The following is a 13865-nucleotide window of genomic DNA, read 5'->3' on the forward strand; positions in this document are numbered from 1 at the left end:
ATAGCTTAAATGCAATATTTAGTCTAAATATATATATATATATATATATATATATATATACTCAATATCTCGTGTTAGTCCATGGTTAAGAATTAAATTATAATAAATGGGGAAGTTGCAAAAATTTAATATTAATTAGAGGTTAAAGTGCTTAATTTAATAAATTAGGGTGGAAAATGCAACTACACCTACAAATTATTGATAAAATGTATCTGACCCTTTTAAATACATAACAACTTTGCAATTCTCCAACCAAATATATGCTTATCTAAATTGAGAAGTTTCCAAAGACTAATTAAGCCAAATGCTAATTTGTGTGTTTGAGCACATGTTAATAATTTAAATGTAAAAAATTTATATTAAAATTTGTGTATTTTAATTTTTGAAGCTCTAAATATTAATTATTTCAATAAAATTCTACTTTAGATATTCTTAACATGTATTTTTAAAGTACATGTTAACATCACCCTTAAGTAATCTAAGTTTCGGTGTAACTTGTATGATTCATAAAAAATTAATTAAAACTTTAGAACTAATTAAATTCAATGACATCACTTAGCTTTTGTCTTAAATTTATCTAGTTATATTCTATTGAATCCCCAACCATGACTATTTTACAAGACTATTTAACAAGACGTGCTTCATGTTTACTTTTAAAGCCGTCCAATTTCTGTGGAGCTTCATTTCTATTGTGAACTAATGAATTAAATCCCATGTCCATTGCATCATCAATCATCATTTTTTTTTCTTTTCATAAATTTTCTCCGTCACACATATTCTTATATTCTTATTCGAGGTGTATCGAACACTAAATATAAATATTTCTTTTAATAAAAAATTTAACTCGACATCATATTGTAAAAATTTATTTCATTCAATTAAACTCAACTCATTACAACTCATCAATCATATTTTTATTCTAACATTGCCTAAAAATAAATCATTTTATTCTAACATAACACATCAATTGTAAATTAATGAATGTACTATATAACCTTTGTATCTAAGTTCAACAAATTATTAATAAGTCAACCAAGCCAAGCTCGTGCAGCCACGTTTTTTAATTAACAAAAGTCAAAAAATATTTTAAGTCAAGCTCCTAAAATGTGTGCACAACCTTCTTCTCATTATTTCACCTATTAAATCAACACATTCCCTTTGTAACTTCAACATCATAACAAACATGGCCATTTCAACTTCACTTCTCACACTTTCATGCTTCTTACTAACCCTTTCATTAACCTTAGTTAATGTTTATTCAAAAGAAAATTACTATAACATTAAGAAACCATTCCTCAATAAGATAGATTCTTGTTGGAGGGGCAAACCAAATTGGTCTTTAAACAGAAAAGCCTTAGCTGATTGTGCTATTGGTTTTGGAAAAGATGCTATTGGAGGAAAATATGGTGAAATATATGTAGTTAATGATTCTTCTGATGACCCTTCAAATCCAAAACAAGGTACACTTCGTTATGGTGCAATACAAACAAAGCCACTTTGGATTATTTTTGCAAAAAGCATGGTTATTACACTAGAAAATGAGCTTATTATGAATAGCTACAAGACTATTGATGGTAGAGGAGTTAAAGTTGAAATTGGAAATGGACCTTGTATTACAATACAAGGTGTGAGTCATGTTATTATACATGGAATTAGGATTCATGATTGTAAGCCAAGTAATGCTGGTCTTGTGAGAAGTAGTCCTGATCATGTTGGTCATCGTCATGGCTCAGATGGTGATGCTATTAGTATATTTGCTTCTTCAAATGTTTGGATTGATCATTGCTTTTTGGCTAGTTGTAGTGATGGATTAATTGATATTATTCATGCCTCAACTTCCATTACCATTTCTAACAATTACTTCACTCAACATGACAAAGTAAGTATATATTTAAATTCACGTTGAGTTTGACAGAATCACATTGTGTTGCCGTGATTTTTTAGACTACAATGGTCTTTTGATTGATCTAATATATATAATTGTTTGCAGGTTATGTTGCTAGGACACAATGATAGATACACAGCAGATAAAATAATGAAAGTAACAATTGTTTTCAATAGATTTGCTAGTGGACTAACCGAAAGGATGCCACGGTTAGACTAATGCTATTTATAGATTGAATTTATATTTATTTATTATATTATATCAGTGTGTAGACATGCACTGACGTGTCTATGTGTATGTTTTTTCGATAAAATTATCTATTATATTATATTAGTGTGCAGATAGGCACTAACGTATCTGTCTGTCTGTTTTTTTTTTTTATAAAAATAATAAAAATTACAAAAAATTTATAAAATTATTTATGAAATTTTTGTAATTTGATTGGACATAGAAGGTAAAAAATGTAAATAAAATAGTTTAAATACTTGGTAGTGTATATGTTAGATTGAGTTTATGATGATATATACGAAATAAAAATATTGACTTGTTGATGAATTGCAGAGTAAGATTTGGTTATGCACACGTGGTGAACAACAAATATGATGAGTGGAAAATGTATGCTATAGGAGGAAGTGCTAACCCAACCATTTTAAGTGAAGGGAACTTTTTTATAGGACCAAATGACCAAAATGCAAAACAGGTAGAAACAAACAAACACAGTAGCAAGAACTATAAATATAATTTTATTTAAAATTCTAACTTGAGTGTGGTTATTTTTGTGTGACAGGTTACCAAGAGGGGAGCCAATGGAAATTGGAAGAATTGGAAATGGAGGTCTTCTAAGGATGTATTCTTAAATGGTGCTTATTTTGTACCATCTGGATATGGAACTTGTGCTCCAAATTATTCACCTTCTCAATCTTTTGTGGCTGTTCCTGCTTATATGGTGCCTGCTATAACTCTCAATGCAGGTCCCTTGACTTGTTTTGTTGGGATATCATGTTAATAATAATATGGCTTAGAATCACAAGTTCACAACTAATTAACTACTTTGTAGAAAATTGGTTTGTAACATTTGGCATATTCATCATTATTTTAAATGTTCGTTTAACTTGCATACACGATCTGCCTGCCAGTGTAAAAATTTTTACCTTGTGGACAAATCAATATCAATCAAATATGTTACGTATTTATAGATGAAGTTACAATGTAAAAGATGTTTACGCTGAAAATGTATATGGATTAAATTACATGCATTGTAATAGAGTGGCTTTTTTATCAATAAACTTGAGATACAAATTTAATCAAACATAAGATGCCAACAAGAAATTAACAGAATAGTTGTGAAGTAAGTCTATGAGTAAGAAAAGGACCCATAATTGTACAAATAAATAAACAAAATATCTTAAGGGGGCAAACAAAAAAGTAACAAAAGGTAAATATATGTATGTAGTTGGTTTGCATTATTTTGGTTGTCTTTAGAAAAGCCTGTTTTCATTGTTTTGAACTCCACATGTTACTGGTGCTTTAGCTCTCACTTTCTTTATGTACCAAATACCAGCTCCAATTCCAAGTGCTCCAAAAGCTGAAATACCAGTCACTGTCCCTGCAGCCAAAATTCCAACACACAAACATGAGATTAATTTTCAACTTCAAAAACTCTGCCATTGTGAATGTCAATTACTTATTGAGTTCATTTCTATCACCTGCAATTACATGGACATTCCTATTGTGCCTTGCAATATCATAATCTGCCAAACAAATAATTTCCAATTGTTAGAACCACAAAACAAATTTTAAAGTAAACATATAAATAAACCCACAAGATCACAACTATTTATCATGGAGTTTGGCCAATTATGTCTTTGTCTCTGATGACAATGTTTCTTGTAGTTTTTCTATTATGAAGTGCTTAGAGTTACATAGTAGAAAACTTTGTTTAAATATTACGATTCAGATTACAAATTTACCTTGAACTATACTGCAATTAATTTAATTTAAAACCTTCTAAAAATTGGGACTTTTTCCTAATAAGTCAATGACAATATAAAATAGGCTAATGTTTTTGACATACCTTTACAATGTGTAGTGAAATTTCCTTCCTTACATAAACACAGAAAACTCTGAGTCTGTGTATCAAATCCACAAGTACCACCACCACTTTTGGATTGATCCTGACATTGAAGACATCTTGTAGTAACAGGAACATCAAAATCAATTCTAATCCCATATTCAGGAAGTTGATCATAAGGCTGAGGAGCTCCAACATTTCTCCAATAAACACTAGTATAACTTGTACAATACTGAAGCATCAACCTCAATGATTCAGTAGCTTTTGGATAATAAGAACAACAAGAACTACCACTCATAGCAAAAGAACACACTGGCAAATGTCTGCATAGGTAACTAGCACTGTCACAAGATGAATCACATCTTTCAGGAAAATGTTCACAAAAAATAGGCTTTGGTTTAACAATAACTTTGTCTTCACTACAATTGAAGAACAAGTACTCATTTTGAGCTGAAAGTTTGAATCTTTTGCTTGTGTCTAAACTAAATGGTCTTGTGGGTCGGTAATTATCACCATCTTGACAATTCCACATGAATGGATCAGTGACAACAATGTGTGGATCATAATAGGTAATGTTATGAACAAGGTATCTACCAGAAGGGGTTCTGAGTTCGAGTTTCTGTGAATCAGAACAAGCGAGAATGTAACGGTAATATGGACTTCCACAACCATCATCAATGCCAAATGGATATTGAATGGGAATTGAACCACATGAAGTTCTACAAAGAGTTGATTGAGAATTTGTGATCGTGGAGAATGAGTTTATGAGTTGGATTATTATTAAGAAGATTGGTTTTTGTTTTACATGGAAAGCCATCATCATCAGAGACCAAAGCATGAAGATTGAAGATTGAAGATTGAAGGTTTCTGAATCTAAAGTGGCCAAGAATTAAAGTATATTAAACATCAAAGTAAGAGAGAATAATAATATCTGCTACTGTTGTTGCTTTATTATTATTATATAGTTTCTTTATATGGACTCTTCACCTTTCTTTTTTTCTTTTTGAATTATGAAGGTCGGCACATAATTGGATTTAAATAGTTTTATCATTTTCAGTTAAGCATAAATTTATTTTTATAATTGATTTTGAATTTTAATTAAAATATTTTTTTTATCAAATTTTATTTATTTTTTTGACTGAACTTCAAATTATAAAGGAGTCTTTCTCAGGGAATTAAGATAAAAAAAAAAAAAAACTAAACTACCTCCTAGATCAAAAAGGAAAGGATTATCTCCCTTGAACTTTTACTTATGCTACTACAATGAGCTTAGGAAAGATACAAATAAATGAAATAAAAAAATGATTTTAATTAATAATTAAATCACATATTTTTAATTAACTAAAAGTACAAAATTTTGAGAGGGAAAAATTTGGTCAAGAAACTCGACCACTTTTACAAATAAAGATGTTGCTTGTCTTCATTTACTATAATCAAACATTGCATTTTTCCATGTAGTTTTAAAAACTTTATTGTTTTGAATTGTTTCTATCGGATAAGTTATTACACTCAGAGAACACTTGAGATCTTAATTTTATTGATCTATTTTAACTCAGTATTTTATTAGTTATTACTCTTTGTAACAAAATATAAATAAAAAGTACATATATTTGAAATACAATCTATACACATACTTTTTTCCCTATATTTTGTTGCAAAGGGTATACTTGATAGTAATTAGCACAACCAATATACTTGAGATTATATTTCAGATTCTCAGCATATTTATTGACAGACTTAGAGTTTGTTTATTATAGATTAAAAAATCTTTTGATTTTATAATTTAATAAATAATATTTACGAAAATTTACTCAAAAATAATATAAGCTATTTCTAACTTATTTATGACAGACTAATAAAATCATTTTCATAAAAAAAAAATTAAAATAGTAATTCTGACGTTTCATAATTTAGATATTTATTGTTAGTGATTTTACATAATAAAAATCATAATTTTTTTAAAATATATATACTTAAAAATATTTTTAATGAGAAGCTACTCGAAATACCTTCTCATTTTAAATATTTTAAAAAAATTATTATATTAAAAAAATGTAACAAAAAGATTAAATATTTAAAATGATATTCTATGAGAAGTTATTTAAATCAATTTATCATTTATTATTTTTTTTAATTCTCTTTAAAAAAAGTTATAACAAAAAAGATAAAATACAAATGTATTTTTTAAATGTAATAAAAGGACCCTTAATAACAGTAACAAAAAACAAAAGCTATGTGGACTCCATCCTCTAATAGTGCTGGATCGAGAAAGCCCAACTCTAGTTCCACTTAGAATAATTTACCATATACTCGACAATCTGTACTCATACTCATACCCTACAGTTCCAATTAAATCCAATTTTGCTCCTAACATATTTAGAAGGAAAAAGAAAATATACTCTGGACTAGCGATCACACCAATCAAATTTCTAGTACACACTTACATATCAGAAATTTTATAAATTAAAATGTTCAAAATTTCATAAATTTGTATTTTGAAATTTCTGATTCAGTATTTATGTTTTGAATTTTTCAAAATCAAAACTTTTAAAATTTTAGATATTTTATTTTTGAATTTTCCAATATATAATTTATGTTTTGGAAATTTTAAAATACAAATTGTTAGAATTTCGAAAATTTTTAGATTTTGAAATTTTTTAATACATAAATGTGTAGTAAATTTTTTTTTTGTTTGAAATTTTAGGAAGTTTTGAATTCACACCTCCTTACTTTAGTCTTAAAGTTTTATTTGAAATGAAAAAGTTAGAATTTTTTAGTTTATTTGTTAAAACTTACGAGTAAAATGAGAAGTTCAAATGAGTTTGTGTGGGGATAGAGTATGTACTCTAAGGGTATACGGTAATTGGTAATAAGTTATTCTTCTACTCATTCTCATATTGTAACAAAATAGGAAATTATGCAGTGCAAGCCTTGTAAAATTTGCAAGTTGTAGTCCTGATCAAGTGTAGCTAGAGGAATCATTTCCTCGTGTATTTCTTTTGGTGTTAGGATCTAAACACTAAGTAGAAATTTTGTACTAAAGAACTATTTGCAACAGTCATGTTTTGAATTTGATCAATACATGTTAAAATACTAAAAATTTATTTTTCATTTTTCACTTTTAATTATAATTAAATGATTATCTTTATAATTTTATTTGATCATCCTTCAAATAATCTAATTTCCTTAAGACTATGTCTTTGATCTATGTAAACATAACAATTTTTAGTTTTAGTCATGTAAAATTTTGTTTGAATTTCATCTTTGTAATATCAGAAAAATTTATTTTCGGTCTTTAACATCAAGTCAAGTGGACATTACAAAAAAGTTAATTGATAAAGGGAAACAAAAATCAAACAATTAAATATGTTTTTGGTCCCTATAAACGTGAACCGATAAATAAAGGAAAACATAGAATACAAATTTAAATAATTATTCTAAATAAATTTTATCGAAACAATATTTAAATAACAAATAAAAATAATTTGTATATTTATTTCTAATAAAATAAGTATACAAACTTCAATGGGAATACAAATTTAAATAATTATTGTAAACAAATTTAACCGAAACAATATTTAAATAACAAATACAAATAAGTATATAAATTATTTTAATATTTAAATTAAAATTCTCATTTAAGTGCTACGATTGGTCCACGTTTTTCTCTATTTTTCGACTCACGTTTTCTAATGTCTATTTGACGTGAAATACCAAAAATAATTTTTTTGGATATTGCATGAATGAAATGCAAACAAATATTTTTCACAGACTAAAATTGAAAACTGATTTATTTACGAGAACCAAAATAAATCTTTCTAATATTATAAAGATGAAATCCAAACAAAATTTTGTACATAGACTGAAATTAAAAACTATTATATTTACAAGGACCAAAAACATATTTAAATGTTTTTTTAATTTGACCCATTTACTATCTTATTTGAGAGTAAAGATATTAGATTATAAAAAACAGCCTAACAAAATTTGATGTTGGGTTAGGAACCAATATAACTTATTTAAACTGTCTATTGTTCATCCTTAATCTCCATTAATGTAAAATATTGTTATAATATATATGCAAATGTAATTAATGAAATTTTGGGTTGAGACACCGAATGAATTATATATATGCGGAGGTTCGTAGTTTAATAATCCCTTTTACTAACATTTATACCAACTACTATTGCCTATAAAAATATGATAATATATTTATTTAGTCAATAAAAGAAACTAAAAATCGTGGACATATTAGCCATGTGACCAACTATGCATACGAGGGAAACTCGTGTAAATAAAATTAAACAGTCAATGTTCAACCAACATTGTCTTTCCTTTAAAAACGGGTTTATATATATTCAATGTTCGACGGTGAAGTTTTGTTTCTAAGAACCTCTTCCTAGTCAAGGTATCAATTGTATAAAAAAGAAGAATATAAAGCTTTAAATAATGAATACATTTTCTTTGTTTGGTAAGGAAACCGAATGTTAGTTTTTTCCGTGAGAATCGTTAAGGCCGTTCAAAGAAACTGAAATTTAAGATGAGAAGAAATTGAAACTCGGCATACTTTTTCTTTTAAAACTGCATTCCCTTCTTTTCAAAAATATTAATAATAACAGTCTGTATTAAGCTGCAAAACAATAACTTTCTCTATTCTTTGTTTATTAACAAATAAATTTCGAATTTCTATTATCAACCGCGGAAGAATAGCTTTAGTCTTCTCCCCTTTTAAATATACCAAAAAAAATTAAATTAAATAAGACTAGCTTTAGTCTAATTTTAGTATAATCAATCTTATTGTACGTATATTTTCTTCTACATATCTATACTATATATGTCGATTAATCATGGCACAAATAAAAAAGGTCAAACAAATTACTTGTGCAAAGTTTTAAGTTGACAAAAAGGACGTCGACTAAAACTTTATTTTCTTCTAAAGTCATAAAAGTTAATCTTACATGTGTTTAAAGTGGTAAAGAAATGGAAAAAATTACATAAAAAAAAGCAATGGAAAAAATATTAAAATGATTCTTATATGTCAAAAAAAATCTAATTATTATTTTATTGCCATAAAAAATGCATGGTTCTTATATGTTAATTATTATATAAAAAATATTTGAAAATGTATAATTAATTTCTCACATAGAGATGGAAGTTTTGAAAGAGAGAATTTTAGTTTAAGATTTAAATTAAAAAAATAAATAAAAGATTGAAATGAAGAGAAAGCAGTAATTATTGGCCATATGATATGATTGAGTCCGATTGTTACGATATGAGATTTATAATAAGTCAAAGAGAGAGTGAAATGTGAAAGAGAAGATGTATTTTGATAATTGAGTCAAATTGAATTGATATAAAGAGATGGGGTGGAGAGTTGATATTTGAGGCGCAAATGGTGACGAAGGAGAAAGCATGGGTGTCCAAGTAAACGGAGATTTTCTAGCATGATGCATTATGTGATGCAACAGAAAATTTATTTTATTAAATAACATCTTTATAATATTTTTCCTTTCTTATAGCCGACCCTTTCTTATAGACTTGCTTAATTATCCACACACACACTTCTCTCTTTTTTTATTTTTCTCTCTCTTTGACTTCGTCACTCTTTTCTTCTTTCTTCTCCACGTCTCTCTATTTTTTCTTTTCTTATATATTTGTATTTCATTCTACCCTATTCTTTTGTCTTAATACAATAATTATTATTATTATTATTATTATTATGAACAAACAAGAAGCGATTTATTCTTCCTTTGTCCCCTAGACTAAATCCATCGACGACAAGATGTTAAGATTTAATCCGATGAATACTGACAACGATACTTGTTCTTCTCCTCCTCGTGCACTATGGTCTGTTGATGGAAATCGTATTATTGTGGATGAACTCGACTTCTTCTCAGATAGAAATGATGATAAATCATCTTCTCCTGAACAATTTGATGATGTTTCCATCAAGAACCAGCTTCTTTCTGATCCTATTTCTCCTAATGTCAATGTAAGCTCATTTCTTTTTCTTTCTTTTCTTCTCTTAGATACAAAATTAAAATTAAATTCAATAGTACTCGGATCCATATTATGACCAAAATAACTGCTTAGTAAATAATTCTATTCATTACAATTCATTCTTTTAGATTTCATATTTAACACATCAAATATAAGTTAAATTTACTAAATTGTCATATTTTTAAAGTTAAATATGCAACTTCCTAACTATATTACATAATTTTAAATTAAATGAATAGTATATTAAAAATAATAACATTAAATAATTTTAAAGTAGTTAATTTTTGTTTAAACCGGTGATCAAGATTTGATACATTTTTTTTTGTTGTTGTTAATAATACAAACTCGAGTAGTAGGTTATGGAAAATCATCTACTCCTTTTAGTTTTGTATATAAGGGGAAAAAAAATTACAACCTATTTTAAAAAAGTAGTTGAATTTATTTAATTTTCTCATAGTAAATAAAAATTAAATGAATAAGTACAAGTGTATTTTTTTTTCTTTATATAATAATATCAAATACTGATTTGTTTTTATTTGATGCAAATTCTAGACTGGTTTGCAACTCCTTATTACTAACACCGGAAGTGATGAATCAACGGTGGATGATGGATCTTCAATAATTGCTCAAGAAAAGCGTCTGAAGAATGAGGTATAATTCAGTTTACTATGTATATATTTTTTAAAAGATGTGGTTGTATAAATAATTAAAAATGAATATAATTTAAGTGTTAGTATTATACACTAAAATAATGAAATAGGTGGAGTCATTGCAAGAGAAGCTTCGACGTAGGAATGAAGAGAACGAAAATCTGAAGGAAATGCTGAACGACGTGACCACTAACTACACAACCTTGCAAACGCGTTATGCGTCCTTAATGCAACAACTACAGAACCAACCTACGGAAAGCTCACAATATGAGGTACGTAATATATAATATTTGTTCTAATTTAATTTAATTTAATTTCCAATTTTATAAATATTTGAAATATATATCAGGTTGTGGAAGGAAAAGCTGAGGAGAATGATTGTTTTTCGGATGAAAAAACTCGATCAAGCACAGGTCAAAACAATAATAAAGATGAAAAAGAGGGTGATCGTGAGTCATCAGAACAGCAACAAATGTGGGAGTCAAATAAGGTTAATAAATTAAGTACTTCAAATGCTACGGATCAATCAGGTGTAGAAGCGACGATGAGAAAAGCACGTGTGTCAGTACGTGCGAGATCAGAAGCCAACATGATTAGTGATGGATGTCAATGGCGCAAATATGGTCAAAAAATGGCAAAGGGAAACCCTTGTCCACGGGCATATTACAGATGCACAATGAATCCTGGTTGTCCAGTTAGAAAACAGGTGCAGCGTTGTGCTGAGGACAGAACAATACTGATAACAACATATGAAGGAGCACATAACCATGCACTTCCACCACCAGCTTTAGCTATGGCATCCACCACCTCAGCAGCTGCAACCATGTTACTATCTGGTTCAATGCCAAGTGCTGATGGTGTCATCAATCATAATTTAATAACCAGAGCTATGTTTCCAAAATGTTCACCTTCTGGAATGGCTACACTCTCAGCATCAGCACCATTTCCTACTGTCACACTAGACCTTACACAAAACAACACAGATAATAATAATAATAATAATAATTGTCATTCCCCATTTTTTCCACCTCAAAATTGTGGTTCAGGAGGAGGACAATTACCACAGGTCATTGCACAAGCACTTTATAACCAATCAAAATTCTCTGGTCTTCAATTGTCTCAGGATTCCCAATTGCAACAACCATCACTCAGCCCTGCAGCCGCCGCAGCCATCACTGCAGATCCAAACTTTGCGGCAGCACTTGCAGCCGCTATCACTTCCATAATTGGTGCTTCTACTTCCAACAACAACAATCCTAATATCATCAATAGTGCTACATACAATAATTAAGTTGCATTTTTCACAAAATAACAAGCGTGGGAGAGTAAAATCAATGTTTGGATGTTCATATATATTGCTTTTCTTCACTAGGTTTTTCGTTGTTTCATATTTCATCATTCGGGTTATGTACCCTCAAAACACAATAATTACCGTTCTATTTTTTCTCAGTAAAACAAACAGGAAAAGACGACATGTCTTTGTAATTTCCGTTTTATTTGTTCTTTTTATTTTATTTTTTAAACTTGGTCTGCAATTCTTTTATGTTTTAAAACACCGTGTTGCCCTAAAATTGCGCCTAAAAACATGTTTTCAAAGACCATATTTTCCCAATTGGTCAAGAAACACTGCTCTTACTTGCAGATGTCAAGACTCTCCAAAAATAACTGTAACATTTCACACACAATATGAAAAAGATAAATGAAAAACCAAAACAACTAAAACAAAGATGAAACAAGGAAAATCAAACAAAAAAGCAATCCTTTCGGGCCACTATTTTGGTTTCCACTTTTTGAATTTGTACGACTCAATTCAAACAAAAAATATTATAATTATTGAGACTAAAATTATGTTTAAATTTTGTTTAGATTATCTATATATTTATATAAAATGATAACAAATTTAGATATAACATTTTTTCTTTTAATTTTATCATTTATTTCAAACTATTTTATTGTAATTACAAAGTGAAAAATGTGGAAACCAAAATTGTATATGACATAAAATAAAGAGATTAAAACTGTAGTAAAGCTTATTAACTATTTTTCTTTTGTACAAGCCTATTAATTATTTTAATTACTCAAGAATAAACAAAAGAAAATTTTTATTTTTATTATAATAAATATTTACTAAAAAAGTTTTTCTACCGGGATTTTTATAGTTTAATACATATGCTTAACATGCTCGGTAACATTTTTCTACCACTAACTCAGTAAAAAGAAACATTTTTATACTGTAAAACATTAAGAATTTAATTCAAATGATAAATTAGGTTGAATACGATATTTTGTATCCTAATATTATTTATTTAAGTCGAACACCATATTCATGATCGAACTTGAGATTTCGTAATTGTATACAAATTTATTTAGAAGAAGAAAAAAAAAAATAGGGGGCAAATATATATGTTTGCGTAGTTGTACCTTACGTCATCCACCGTCCAAATTAACGGGATCTTCTTCAGTTTTTATTTGACTTGTCCAAATTATGTTTTGAATTGAGTGAGGTTGATTATATATACCAACTTCTTTGAATGATTCATGTGTTTGCATGTGAGTGAGGGGGAAGCCAATATGGTTTATAAACTCCTTTCAGAATTAGCACACCGTAGATGGAAATAAGTCAATTCTTCAATCATCTTTTTTAAATGAGTTCTGCTATATGTAACGTGAATAACTTGTTCACAAATTAACCATACAAGGTTATGTTGGTAAAATAAAAGGCATATCATGGTTAAAATAGTAATTAGAAGGAAAATATAATATAATTTGTTGGTTTTGTCGGATCAATTTTCGTAACATTCCACTTTATCTTTTTAAGTTTACTATATCAAACATAATAAATATGGATTTGGATTCATTGCATTTATGAATTCACACAGTTTGATATATTAATGAATTTCGGCCATCAATTTGTAATCCAATAGTTTTGAAAACACAAGGCAGATCATAGTAGCATCACACAGTATTAGATCTCAAACATTTATGACTCATAGATAGTAACGAGTGAACATGAGACGAGCGAGCATGATAAATATTATTGCCTCCACGTTATTTTTCAAAATTTGGACCGTAATATTGCTTATATAAGACTTGTAACATTATAGCCCTAATACAATAATACGAGAGGGATTTGATAAGTTTTTTCTTTTTCATAATATAAAATGACCCTAATTTAAGGGACTTAAAAAAATATATTGAAATAGGAATTTAGAGAATTTTGGAAGACTTGGATTAATTTTTCAAATTTTAATATTGTTAT

General features: G+C 28.1%; 3 protein-coding genes across 3 annotated transcripts; 2 read left to right on the plus strand and 1 right to left on the minus strand.

Moving 5' to 3' along the window:
- The first annotated feature begins 1157 nt into the window (after positions 1–1157).
- Positions 1158–3004, plus strand: LOC101493988 (putative pectate lyase 2). The gene is made up of 4 exons (XM_004507612.4): positions 1158–1879; positions 1991–2094; positions 2447–2585; positions 2673–3004. The coding sequence occupies exons 1-4, from the start codon at positions 1184–1186 to the stop codon at positions 2889–2891; spliced, it is 1158 nt and encodes a 385-aa protein (XP_004507669.1). The 5' UTR covers positions 1158–1183; the 3' UTR covers positions 2892–3004.
- Positions 3005–3137: 133 nt separating this feature from the next.
- Positions 3138–4885, minus strand: LOC101493670 (wall-associated receptor kinase 2). Its single transcript, XM_004507611.4, has 3 exons — positions 3960–4885; positions 3592–3636; positions 3138–3491 (listed from the first exon to the last, which is right to left on the minus strand). Exons 1-3 carry the CDS (start codon positions 4792–4794, stop codon positions 3364–3366), a joined length of 1008 nt encoding a protein of 335 aa, XP_004507668.1. The 5' UTR covers positions 4795–4885; the 3' UTR covers positions 3138–3363.
- Positions 4886–9624: 4739 nt separating this feature from the next.
- LOC101494311 (probable WRKY transcription factor 31) lies at positions 9625–12120 on the plus strand. The gene is made up of 4 exons (XM_004507613.4): positions 9625–9948; positions 10509–10607; positions 10717–10878; positions 10956–12120. The coding sequence occupies exons 1-4, from the start codon at positions 9739–9741 to the stop codon at positions 11895–11897; spliced, it is 1413 nt and encodes a 470-aa protein (XP_004507670.1). The 5' UTR covers positions 9625–9738; the 3' UTR covers positions 11898–12120.
- Positions 12121–13865: the final 1745 nt, after the last annotated feature.

The sequence above is a fragment of the Cicer arietinum genome, chromosome 7 (genome assembly GCF_000331145.2).
Source record: "Cicer arietinum cultivar CDC Frontier isolate Library 1 chromosome 7, Cicar.CDCFrontier_v2.0, whole genome shotgun sequence".
NCBI classification, from domain to species: Eukaryota; Viridiplantae; Streptophyta; class Magnoliopsida; order Fabales; family Fabaceae; genus Cicer; species Cicer arietinum.